General features: G+C 42.1%; 2 protein-coding genes across 4 annotated transcripts; both read right to left on the bottom strand.

Annotated features, from left to right (window-relative positions):
* Positions 1 to 878: 878 nt before the first annotated feature.
* On the bottom strand, positions 879 to 5,783 carry RB195_025376 (uncharacterized protein; the record flags this gene model as incomplete). Of its 3 annotated transcripts, none has more annotated exons than XM_064213490.1 (7): positions 879 to 998; positions 1,356 to 1,528; positions 2,681 to 2,789; positions 4,527 to 4,669; positions 5,263 to 5,433; positions 5,487 to 5,640; positions 5,754 to 5,783. In XM_064213490.1, 7 exons carry the CDS (start codon positions 5,781 to 5,783, stop codon positions 879 to 881), a joined length of 900 nt encoding a protein of 299 aa, XP_064069370.1. The 3 variants fall into 3 exon arrangements, with proteins under 3 accessions (XP_064069370.1, XP_064069371.1, XP_064069372.1); XM_064213491.1 differs by having other exon boundaries at positions 5,487 to 5,634; XM_064213489.1 differs by lacking the exon at positions 879 to 998 and having other exon boundaries at positions 1,170 to 1,528; positions 5,487 to 5,634.
* A 6,439-nt stretch (positions 5,784 to 12,222) lies between these two features.
* Positions 12,223 to 12,978, bottom strand: RB195_025375 (uncharacterized protein; the record flags this gene model as incomplete). Its single annotated transcript, XM_064213488.1, has 1 exon — positions 12,223 to 12,978. The coding sequence occupies one exon, from the start codon at positions 12,976 to 12,978 to the stop codon at positions 12,223 to 12,225; it is 756 nt and encodes a 251-aa protein (XP_064069369.1).
* Positions 12,979 to 13,380: the final 402 nt, after the last annotated feature.

Genomic DNA, 13,380 nt, shown 5'->3' with positions numbered 1-13,380 from the left:
CTATCTGCCAGCTGGAGACGCGCCACACAGCCTCACGACTAACCGGTTGTGATCCCTCTAGTGAGGGAGATCCTTGGGTTCAAATCAATTGAGAGCATATTTTAGCAGTTACAATCCTAGGACATCTGTAACAAAGTGAAGGTTAAAGTGTCTGGCGCTAATAATTTCTCTTGCTTGGGATTTCGCTTGGGATGCAGTACCACGTTCACTTCAATGCAAAATCGTTTGAAATTTACGAACATGTAATTCGCTTGTACAATGACTTGCGGGGGTTAGACAATGTATCAAGTCAGTGTTTTTACGCAGTTTTCTATAAAGTCAAAGGAGTATTTGCTTTTCAAATACAAAAAACTAGCCTAAACAGTGACTAGCGGGGGCTAGCCGATGTGTCAGGTCAAAGGTTTTATCCTCCCAGTCGAGTCTTGTATCAATTTATTCTCCCCGGAGTGATGAATAGCTTGGTTGGCACTATGGCGGATTCAGACATCTTACAGGCTGCGCAATACCTACCTCTTATAAGGTAGTAAAAACAGGAAAATAGCTAATGGCTATAACAATCCTATTTTAGCTTATGTGATGCGCTGGTAAAGATTCTTCTTCAGTTCGCAGGTTAGGCACCAGTTTTAGAGTTATAGTCGGGTCAAACAAACATGAAACTCGGTGCAGTTGCGTCAGCGGCTGCACTCGATGCGGTGCGATGGAGCGTAGTCGTTAAGATTGTGGAAGACCCTTTTTAGCTCCACTCATCGTTGCAGTTCACGATGGTCCCACATTGATCCTAACCGCTAGCTACACCGCACCGGTTCGAGTGCAGCCGCTTACGCAATTGCAAGGCTCCTGGAGATACACAAACTTCGTCGTAAGATCTGAGCATGGGTTTACAAGAGGTCCTCAAGCATAATGCGATCATGTATCCGGAATGCGATTGGTGCCGCTGGTCCTGAGCAAAACCGTCGTGGCTCTTGGCTTTTTCCCGTTTCCCTCTCGCAATAGATCTTCTAGATTATAATATAGCATTTATCCAGAAGTGAGGATTTTCCTTTAACATCCTTTTTGTGTCATGTGATGAAGATATTAGTTGCCGTACTCTTATTTCTTGGTAAGCTTATCGAAGTACTGTTGCACCAAGAAATTCTCTGCAGACATTAGAGAAAAGAGATAACCTTTATTTATCGGTCAAAAAAAATGGGAGTATTCATGGGAGCGAACATTAATTCAGTGACACAGGGATCCTTATAGATGAGTTTTGTGTAAGTAGGATTGAGTGAAGTTCCTGTAAGTGTGAGGGGAATGTTGGCGTCTCTGCACTTCTTCAACATCCAGTCTCCAGACGTGTTTGTAGAAATGTGAGTCACAAATTTTGCATCTGGCACTTGAATTATATCTGTGATACATTTGAGCAGATAACAAGCGTTATCCCGTGAGGCGGCGAATATCGGTCCAATTTTGAAGATCTTCCCGTCATACAAGAGTGGCGAAGCGCCAATCAGTCCATGAACAGTTCCTGCAGCGTCGAACAGTGCAACTCCTAAAAGTTTTGGTTTTCTTTCTCTCTCTGGATATGACCATGTGAATTTCTCTGGGAGATTATTTGATGCTTCATTTGCCTATCCAAGTAAGGTATTTACTAAGAAGAATCTTTTTTCCGATTCTAGTGATACGAATAGTAATAGAAGCAGAAACAACAGAAACAAAAATACTGCAGACAATTCCAGTGAAAATATGTCAAATATCAGTACACATTCTTCACAAAACGGAGTTTCTTTCTTTCGAGATAATATATCGACTAAACTAGATAATACACCAATTAGAAGAAACCATATTTTGCAAAAGAAAATCTTTTTTCGTGCGCCTGTTCTTTGTTAGTGATTCGGAGCTTGGGAAAATGTTCAATGTTGCGGGCTCTTCTGTGGTGGGTAGAGTTCGGGGCGTAATTTTGAAAGTATTACACCGAAAACCTCTTTAGTTCCTACGAGATACGTTAGAACGCTCTTCTTTGCACAAGTTCCGGTCCCCTCAGAAGCCTTTTCATTGGTTTTAATTGAATAGGCGGAGGGGGGAAGACCTCATTAATCTTCGACCGCTCGCAGCCGGATACGGCGCGTGGCAAGGGGTTGTGCGTTGCAACTGAAATCGTCGTCTAAACTGCTCTTCTGTCCGTTTTTTGAAGACGATGAGGGAGAGACGAGAAGACCTGAACGTCCACGTAGAGGGGCGTTTTAACGTACTTTATAGGCGCTAAAGCGGTTCTCACGTTTTTTATGACGACTAAGGAGGCATGAGCGGGGCCAGCCCGGATCCGCTATCTACAATCCCATTTCTAGTTCTTTCCGCGGATTCCCTAACCACACCGGATTCCTGGTATGTGCTGCATTTAATTTAATCAATATACCCTCAATGCGAACAAATACAAATAGGCATCAGAAAGTATCCACTCCGCGTAAGCTTAGAGGTGTTGCACATTGTCCTCATCCTATTACCCGTGATAGGTAGCAACGTAGGGAAGAAGAGATCAGAGACACAAAGCTGTTTCATGCGCCTTTTCAGGGTCAGTAGGGGGAATTGAGCGTAATCGCGTTTATATTCCTACCATTATCCATGTGTCTACGGATACCAGCATCGCCAAGTTAGCGATACGCAGCCTCCAGTTGAAATATTTGAAGAACAATTAACTACTTACCTTTGGTGAAGAACAGCGAATGCCAGTCTTTAAGGAATGCTCGGCGATCTCTACCAGTGATATGTTGATCGTACGCGCAAACCTTCTCGAATTGTTCAGCATTCAGTTCCTTAATGAACATGCGTTCACGTGGACTAGAGCGGATTTTTGTGTGCTCGTCGTATAAATCGTTGTGAAGTAATTTCGAATTTATAGCGAGGACATTTCACGAGCTAGAAATGTCTTTTTGTATTTGAAAAGCAAATACTCCTCTGACTTCATGGAAAACTGCGTAAAAACACTGACTTGATACATTTTCTAACTCCCGCAAGTTCGTAAATCTCAAACTATTCTGAATTAAAGTAAACGCGGTGGCGCTTCGGTAAACGGTCCAATCGGACACTTTATTAACGCCAGACACTTTATCCTTTTTATCCGTATGTACTGTCTAACAGAAAATAAAAACAAAACCTTCGCTCTATTATGACGTATGGTAGAAACACATTTGGAAATACATGCATGCATACTCGCTCAGGGATAGATATATTTAATTCCTGCGTTATCCGGAAAACGTTCCTCACAGCATTACAAAGAACCATTAAAACAAATAAATAGATTTTAAAAAAAGCAAGCAAATAGATAGTTCAAATACACTCGAAACCTCAACAGTTGTCTTTTTGCATTTGAATGTGTTCTGAATCTCCATTGTTTGTTAAAGATTTTGGCCAATTGCTTAGGGGGAATATCACTTCGCAGGGTACAAAGGAAGGAAATTTTCTCATTATTTTCATGTGATTTCTTCAAACTGCATTTCTGTTCTAATTTTATCTCTCTTTGATTAGGAACTTTCGTTTTTTGGATGAAAGCAGGGACACTCCGACAAAAACTGAAATATGTCCTTAAGTAAATTTTTCAAACATTCTTTTCAAGTTTTATCTAGTGATCCACTAAGAGATATGTATCTTCCTCAGAGCTCTGGAGATACTCGGTGTCAGAAGAACTTCACGGGTACCCCATAGTTTCTTCTCAATACAAACCAAAACGAAAATTGGATTAAACGTTCCACATATTGTCACTAATAACTTCATTTCTAGAGACTTCATCCATCATACCTGATTTTAGAGTCAAACATTTTTAAATAATATGTGAGCATTTTATTATTTCCCTTTGTGAATTGCACGGCAGCGGAAAGCAAAACGGCAAGCGTTGCAAAGTTGATACGACCTAGAAAATGCTATAAAGGATGAAGTGTTTGACTTTGATAAATCTGCTTAGGATGAACAAAATCGGACTCCAGTTCGGAGTCGCTTAATGAACGAGTATGTGGTCTATAGTATGCTACACCATAATATGCTATAGCTTATACTATACTCGATGGTGAAAACCGATATTACAATCTTGCGTTTTTGCCCTCCTTGACAAGTCGGTACAAACTTATCCACTTTGAAGGGATGAGAGGCTTAGTTGGTCTGAGGCGGCACATTATGACTTTTCATTTTATGATATTTAATTTATTGACTACCACTGTAAACAGTGATCCAGCAATTTTAAATTACTTTCATCGATAAAGTCAAAATACTTTCATGACCTCAGTTTTATGCTCCATACTCTCAATAAACATCTTCTAAAAGTCTCCTCTTCTGAAAATTAGGCTGAAGTTTTGATAAACTGTCTTTTCTCACAAAAACACAGAATAACGGGAGTGAGATTTAAGGCAAATCACCGCAACGTTTTCAGCCTTTGCATGTCAACAAAAAGAATGAACGAAACTACTTAGAAAAAAAAACACAACTTCTTAACACATAACTACTCCATCTACCGTTGATGCGTATCGCGTTAAAGGTAAACATTAGTTTTTCATATTTACCTTCGTGGATTTCGGAGCGAGACTGTTCACTGAGCAAGGGAATATGTGTAATAGTTCTTTTTTGGGAAGTGTAAATGAATACAATTCAAAAAGGTGAACCGCGTAGAGTGGTGGGCCAGTATACTTGTCAAGCATCGACGACACTGAAAGTATATTAACATCATTTTTCTGAGAAAAAAAAAACACAGTAGAATAAGTAAAGCAACTTATTTCTGCAACTTGAAGGCACCTGTACCGTTACAAACGAGTGAGAGTTACGGGAATTTACTCCAAGCAGCCCGAAAAGGGGCCAGTTACACGAGGGCTGTGGATAATCTGGGGGTGGTATATGTGCAGAACGGTTACCCCCGTTCCGCACCTCAATATCTTCGCAGGTAATGCTGGTTGCACCCTACAGAAAATCAGTTTTTGTGAAGTAGAGCGGGAAAACTTAACGAGTGACGCAGATATGGGAAAACGTGCGGCTGTGCGCACTAATCGGGACCAGAACATTAACAGGTCGAAGAACCTGACATGCGCCGTGTGCATCTTCTTCTGGGAATTATAGGTCTCGTATACATTTCCCAGCACCAACACTTACAATTCCACAACAATATTCCACTAAAGAGAAGTATGCCTGTCAAAGCACCAATACTATTCTTGGAATGGTATATGTTTCTTAGATGTGGAGAACAGTTGGACATGGGAAGAACTTCAAACTTTCAGTCGCAGAAAGAAGCAGAAAAACTTCCACTACCTGATCTTCCAACTACCGGCACTTTCTTGGTATGATCAGACATCATGTGCATAATTTGATTCATCATCTTCAATCCGATCCCTTTCCCTTGAACGCCGGGACGCATGATGTAAAATGCACAATACACAACATCAGTCACCACCACAGCAAGGCCACCTAGCAGATATTTATCTGAAATGCACCATTTTGAATGAGAAAAATAACAAAAAAATCCTTCCGATCACCTGACTTCCTCAGCGCAAAGAGCGGGTAGACGTTCTTCAGCTCCGGCAGCAGCTGATACATAGCTTCATCATGACTTGTCCAGTCATCCATCGTCCGCACTAACTCCCTCAACTGATCCCACATCTCCGATGTGACATTGTGAACTATCTTAAACTGGGAAAAGTTGAAAAAAAGCTGTTGATGCTGTGATTTGCACATAATATTCGATCTCCACAAAAATCCTAATGTAACTTTATGTTTCTGAGACTCATAAGTGAGTGCCTTACGTGGATATCGTCTTCGTTGAGTCGTTGCATGCTGCGAAAAGAGTGTCAAGCACGTCGTTGCCTTATCTCGCGAAAGCGTCACGTTTGATCACGCGCTTCAGCGATCTTGAAGGAATGTTAGACAAAGGAAAATTACCAACAGATTACAACTGTTATCGATACGTTGCAGTCGTTATTCAGTGGCTCCAATCGGGAAATATATCAAGTATTCTCGATAAGGCATGCCATAGCGAAAAAAAAATTATAGTTTAAATCATACTAGTAAAAAAACATTTCAGTTTTAATCACTTCAATACCACTGGCGGACTTCAACAATCTTCAAACACTCTTCAATAGAATATTTAAAATATGAGGGTAGGTAATATTAAGAAGACAATTGCAAACCAAACAGTATATGCGGTGAACATGAAACTCTTGCTCAATTATATAAGCATAAATTAGTCGGATGCATTCTTTCCAAATGTTTCTTTTTTTTTTACTAAGAGATGCTTTACATAGTTTCGTTCATACGTGATTTTCTCCACATGATCTACACCTTTTGCCAGACATCTCCAACATCCGTAATTCATGCATCATATCATGTTTTTGGACGGCAAGGAAAGTTATTTAAAGGCATCACCCCACGAATCTGAGGTGGTGCAGATTTCAGCTGGAGTATTCGTATACGGGATGGAAGACTACGGAGAGGGAGGTGATTCCGTCCATTTCTTGCTAATTGCCGTAAAAAACGGCCCGGAAGATGCGGCGCCGCACAAGACTGGCGCGCTCCAATCGAACCTCTTGTACAAAATGGTGCGCCGAAACGAATGAAGCCGTATCTTCCGAGTCGTTTTTTACGGCAATGAGGAAGAAACGGACGGAATCACCCCCCTCTCCGTAGTCTCCCATCCTGTATACGAATACTCCACCTGAAATCTGCACCACCTCAGATTCGTGGGGTGATGCCTTCAAAGAGCTGGATCGTCATTTGTGATGTTTTTGATTTTCAGCACCTCCAGTGTTCCTTTGCTGCATAAGCGATATAGGTTTATTGTTATTTAAGGGTAAGTTTCATAGGTATAAACTTATGACCCAGGTCAAATTATAGTATATATGTCTGTTCCTGTTCTAACAAGAAAAAAACCTCTTTTACCATTTTAAAAGTGCACTAAGGCTAACCTCAGAGAGATGAAAAAGTGACTACAGCAGAAGTCATTTTTCGGAAAAAAAAGCTTTTATAAACAGCGCACATGTGATGAATTTCCCTTGAGGACACGGTAAGGAAAGTTAACATCTAGATGAATTTCTTCCCAGTAATACTCCGTGTTTGTAAAATTGATGGGGACACTGTATCCTGACTCAGTTTTCAGAGAAGTATGATTTCGGAAACCCCAACTTATGAAATGAAAATAGATTCACTTCTCCTATGAGCAGAAATTCAAAAGAAAATCCATACATTAATCTTAGTGGCAAGCATTTATTAAAAGCAGAGTACCACGAAATTAATGATTTTGGGATCGCTCCACGAATAGATAGGGGAAGGGTGTAGTTCACGAGGTTCGAAGAAAAACTTGAAAGTGTGGCGAACCCAGAAAGAGTTAATCAACATAAAACTAACTACTTTTCGAGATGTGACGTTATTTTTTCTTTAACTCTACTACTAGTAATCCTACAGAGCTATTAGATCCCAGCTGACCACACGAATCCTAGCCTTTTCGTCAACATTTTTACGGAGAACGCTGTAGACACCTGCATAATCGCTTTATCTGATTTATCCCAACCTTGCAAATGCAAGTGAATGGAGGACCACATCAATAAGTTCTTTCCTCCGACAAAGCCAATACCATTACGTGAATTAACTGTGGTTTTTAACTCATTAATTAGGTTCTGCAGCACGTTAACTCGAATGAGATGACTTTATACCTTGAAGAAGGGATTTCTGCAAGGGTGAAGAGGGTACAAACACCACTCGGATGCTTGCGGCAGATCCTTCTTCTCTGGTTGAAAAATTGTCTTGAAAGCACTTCATGGTGACCTTAGGACTGTTTAAAGGCATCACCCCACGAATCTGTGGTGGTGCAGATTTCAGGTAGAGTATCCGTATACGGGATGGGAGACTATGGAGAGGGGGGGGGGGGGGGGTGATTCCGTCCATTTCTTCCTAATTGCCGTAAAAAACGGCCCGGAAGATGCGGCGCCGCACAAGGCTGGCGCGCTCCAGTCGAACTTCCTGTAGAAAATAGTGCGCCAAAACGCCTGAAGCCGTATCTTCCGCACCGTTTTTTACGGCAATAAGGAAGAAACGGACGGAATCACCCCCCTCTCCGTAGTCTCCCATCCTGTATACGAATACTCCACCTGAAATCCGTACCACCTCAGATTGGTGGAGTGATGCCTTTAAGCAATTGAATGTCGAGTATGTCAACTAAATGGAATATGTGCGTTGCGCTCAACTGGCTAAGCAATTCTGCTCCCACTCGGAACCACTTTGGTTTACGTACTCCTCGTACTTAGTGGGTCTCACCACGCTTCACTGGTTCGGGAGTAAACAGTCCGGATATGACTAGAACTAACAGCCATAGGATCGAAACTTGGAGAAAGAGGCATAGCGAGTTGTTCAAAGAAATGCCTTCTGCTGAGCAACAAATGTTCATAATCCCACTTGATGGAAGCTCCTGAAATGTGGATACCGAGGTCGCATCAAAGATTTATATCATCCAGATTTTCAGCAGCAGGTGGCAGCGTTTGCGAACACCTACCACCCGGAGGTGTATGACAGGTCACTGATCAGAGACTGAACTCAGCGCTAGGTCAATATAACGGCTGTGGAAACTACGACCATCTTATTCATCAGACCAGACCGCGATCAACACGTGACGGTCCGTTACGTTACCAAAATCACCAAATGAGGTAGGCACTAATCGATGAGTTGTTCCTTCGGTTTTCCAATCGTTTAAATCCCTTCCATTATGTGGTGAGGCGCTTGAGAGGATAAGTCACTACTGGGATCGATTCTCATGGTTCTGACGAATGCGATAACACCAAAACGTTAGTTGTTCGTTAACAAAGAAAGAATATTATCAAATATTGGCTACAAATCAACCAAATCAATCAAAAGAGAATTCATATAGAACCTCCAGGATCAAAATATCTACTCTGTATTTTACCGCTCATCTCATTACGTGCGTAGCATACCCTCGATTAACCCGTGGCCTTTCTTTTGAATGTGGCAAGTACTTTTGTATGTTTATTGGCTTGGCACGCTAAAAGTGCTCAGAGAAGGTACTCAACTACGACATTCTATACCTTTTCAACACTCGATCGAGCGGTCGTATGCCTCCGAAATCTCAACCAGCACACTGATGCGTAGTCTTTACAGTCACATATAGTGGTGATTAACAGGAATGATAACGACGCCCGACGTTTCCCGAATTATACGCCGTTACAACAAGTGTGCTGCGTCATAAACGATAGTAATAAGAGGAATCAGCCAGTGTAGTGGTGTTCGAGGCGAGGTCGCAATCTTCTGAGGACTTGAATACAATGACGGGTTCGCAACAAATGTATGGCGTTCTGCGCGCAGCCGTACGCAATGCTCTCGACATTCGGATTTTGAGATTCTACTACGACTACGACCACAAAAACGCTAATCATGTACAACTGTACGGGTGGAGAACGAATTCAATCTTAATTAAACAAACGTTTGTACAAATCCAATATTTGCTTCTCGGTGATACATGCATTTTCATGCCACCATTTAAATCTAGTAGTCGACGACACTGCTTAAAGGCATCACCCCACGAATCTGAGGTGGTGCAGATTTCAGGTGGAGTATTCGTATACGGGATGAGAGACTACGGAGAGGGAGGTGATTCCGTCCATTTCTTGCTAATTGCCGTAAAAAACGGCCCGGAAGATACGGCTTCATTCGTTTTGGCGCACCATTTTGTACAAGAGGTTCGATTGGAGCGCGCCAGTCTTGTGCGGCGCCGTATCTTCCGGGCCGTTTTTTACGGCAATTAGGAAGAAATGGACGGAATCACCCCCCTCTCCGTAGTCTCCCATCCTGTATACGAATACTCCACCTGAAATCTGCACCACCTCAGATTCGTGGGGTGATGCCTTTAATCTGGCGAGTTGCTCGCGCGATGAGAGCAGCTGTGTTGACGATATGTTACTATTCGTTTACATACCTGTTTGATGTGTGGAAACGATTTCTCCCTCTTATACTTGCGTTAATAGATCTACTGTCTGACTCATTTTCAAGCATTTCGCACATGACCATTTTGTTTCAGAAGGAAACGTAGACGTTGAGTACGATTATTTTGAGTTGAGGACAAGCATGCATGGGTTATACAGCCCAGTTCGTATGACTTCTGTCAACGTAGCAGTAGTTCTGGCCTCAGTTCTCATTGCGGCTGCCGAAATTATTTGCTAGCGAATATGGGACAGTCTGGCTCTTATATTTATTGCTCAGCTCATTGTTTGGAGGAACATAATTAGTTTGATGATGAACCTTGACGACTTTTACAAGTGATACTTTGTGAACCTCCACAGAGCTCATAATTTTAATTCTCAGTTGCCGCTAGGTTGTTATGCCTACTTTAGCTTGTTTAGAGAGAAAGTTGTGCACTTTGATGTGCTTTCATCTTGGGTATTTTAGCACCTGATATGTGTGGTACTTGACCTCAGCGACATGTCTCTTTTCTCTTCTTGGCAATCCTTTAAGATGTTTTCAGCTTGATCCAAATTAGTTGGTAAAGTTGCTTGAGACTGGCACAACTCTGAGCTTACCCATCCTTATGATCTCATAACGAATAGCACCCACATTTCTTCTTAAAATCCTTCTGTTTTGTTTGTTCAGTTAATCAAGGCGCATCGCTTATCTAGGTATTTAGAAGAATATGTGATTGATTTGCTACTGTCATTTTCGTACTTCTCCTCGTTTGTTGGTGTTTGTCTATACACAGCAGTCGAAAGATGCTTCTGATTGATTATATGGTATATAATAACCATTTATTGTTATTCTTAATTATTCTTTTTTTTTCTACTGGTTCAAACTAATTATAACCGTGTTTCACTGGGAGCATCAATGAAACGGACGTATATTGAGATCATTCGAGTACCCTTCGAAAAAGCAGTGAAGCAATCCACACATTGGCGGTGGATGATAAAGTCACATGTTGCGGCTAATGCTAAAGGTAGAAGTAACGTTGTTGTGACAATTGTGACAGTGGGTGACTAGAAACTTAGGGATTATATCACGCTGAAAGAACAGACCAAAGGCGGTGGTTCACTGGAATGTGTTTATTATATGAATATATAGTTGGGTCAAAACGACATGAAGCACGGACCGTTGCGTAAGCGGCCGCGCTCGGAAGCGGTGCGGTGGAGACAGCGGTTAGAATCGAGGTGGGACCATGGCGAACTGCAGAGGTGCTTGGCGGCGGCGAGGATCCTAACACGATCCCAACCGCTAAGCGCCACCGCTCCGCTTCGAGCGCAGCCGCTTGCGCAAATTTCCCGGCTTCATGTCGTTTTGACCCGACTATAGGTGAGCAACAGTTGCCAGCAATATGATCGAATGAAGGCGTGGGCAGAGCGTTGTCTGCCGCACTAGTGGACGGTACAATGCGCAAATAACCATAACAGCGAACGGCACTTTATACCACGCCCCTTATCTATCATCGGGGTCGATGATACTGCCGCGGGCGACACGAACACGACATAATAAATTACGACACCAATTTCTAGTTAGATGAATCTTTCCCTTCGTACGGCTCGACTGTTGTGGAGTTTGTGGAGTGGCATGGGTGGTGCGTTGACGTTTAGTTGATAGTGGCTTAAGGGTTCGGCTTGGTGCAGGTGTGTTGATGACGGCTGGTGGCTTGCTGATGGCTTGTTGATGACGATACCGGTTGGCGTTAAAAAAAGGCTGGCCTAGTGGTATTATTCTGACCACACTTTTGTTCCATAAGACATTTGTTGTTAGTGCTTTTGTAGCTAGGCTTGGGGATATCAGGCAAAGGAATGGTAATATCGTCACAACATTTAAGCTTATGGAAATAGAGCTCTGTGTGCTATCCAATTCTTCTTCGAATTCCTTTATGACATCATATGCTCGCGTTTTTGATGCGCGGGTCAATATCTGTCTTTTGTTGCTTGTTGAGGGAGCTGCCTCACAGGTTGTATTGTCGCTGTTCCGGACTTTTGCGGAGCTTCGTATTTCTAAAGGAAAAATTTTATTGAGCGGACGTTGGATGATCCGATGATTTGGCATAAGGATTTTTGTTGATCTTATTAAGCCATCCGCAAAGATCATGACCTCCACTACTTTGCCGTACGGCCAATTTCCTCTCGGTACTAGATCTTGCTCGATTAGTCCTATCTCTCCGAGCTCCGGATCTGTTCTTTTCAGATGTCTTGGTTGTTTGTAGTTCATTTTATCATTTTCTCGAAAAGATATCAAGTGTTGAGACTTTCAAGATTCTCAAAACTTTTCTGCAATCGTTTCGGAAAAACGGATTGCTTCCAGCGCTTGTTTTTCAGTTTGTATAGGCGTAGGATTATATTCCGGATCTGTTTGATCATGCAATGCACTTCCATTTGGGATGGAATACTTGATATTTCCTTGCAAGAAATCAATGGGGCGAAGCAGAAGTTTTGTGATGTCATCAGTATCGCATTTTGTAAGCGGTCTCGTGTTGAGAATTGCTTCAGTTCTTGTCAGCACCGTACACATCTCAGGGAAGTTTAACTTCCTTCGTCCTATTGACTTGTTTAGAGCCTTTTTCGCCTTTCCTACTAGTCTTTCCCATACGCCTCCCATCCATGGTGGCGCTGGAGGGTTGAAGATCCAGTTTATTCGTTCGTTTGTGCAGTAGGTCATAACAGAGCTACCTGTATTGTTATCTTTTTTGAATATTACTTCTATGATGCGCTCACCATTTTTTAGGTTTGAGCCACAATCACTGCGCATGATCTTTAGCACACCTTTACGCGACACAAAGCGTATAAAGCTTTCTAAGAATGCTCCTGTTGATAAGTTTTCAACAGCTTCGAGGTGTACTGCTCTTGTCGTTAGGCGCGTGTATAAGCACACATACATTTTTCCTTGGGTTTTCGAAGTGAATGTCTCCATGAAGACAAACCCAGTGTTTTGGAACGGTTTTGAGACCAGGACTCGATCTCTTGGAAGTGGTGACATTATTGGAGCCCCAAGGGGAGTCCTTGGTACTTTTTGCATGTTGTGCATTTGCCCAAATACTTTTTGAAGGCACAGGCAAGGCGCGGAATCCAGAATCTTTGGCGTACAATAGTCAAAGTATGATCTTTCTCACAGTGTGCGTTTGCATTGTGAATTTTGAGCAGGATTAGTCGAACCAATTCGGACTCTTTGATGATGAAGATAGATGATTTTGTATCCAAGGGAAGATACGCATTTTGTAAGCGTGATTCATGACGAATTATCCCTCTGTGGTCTTGGATTACTTTCTTGTCACGAAATTGTTTCGTAAGATCTTCAAGTGTAAAATGACTTTGTTCGGTGGCTATCAGAATTTCCTCGGCGAGTTCCATATCTGATGATGTTATTTCGCTATCAGAATCAAAATCATTAACCTTTTTGAGGATTATAACAGTAAATCTA

The sequence above is a fragment of the Necator americanus genome, chromosome X, assembly GCF_031761385.1.
Source record: "Necator americanus strain Aroian chromosome X, whole genome shotgun sequence".
In the NCBI taxonomy this organism is placed as follows: domain Eukaryota; kingdom Metazoa; phylum Nematoda; class Chromadorea; order Rhabditida; family Ancylostomatidae; genus Necator; species Necator americanus.
Note: the sequence above shows the minus strand (reverse complement) of the source record. Positions and strands in the feature narration are given on the sequence as shown.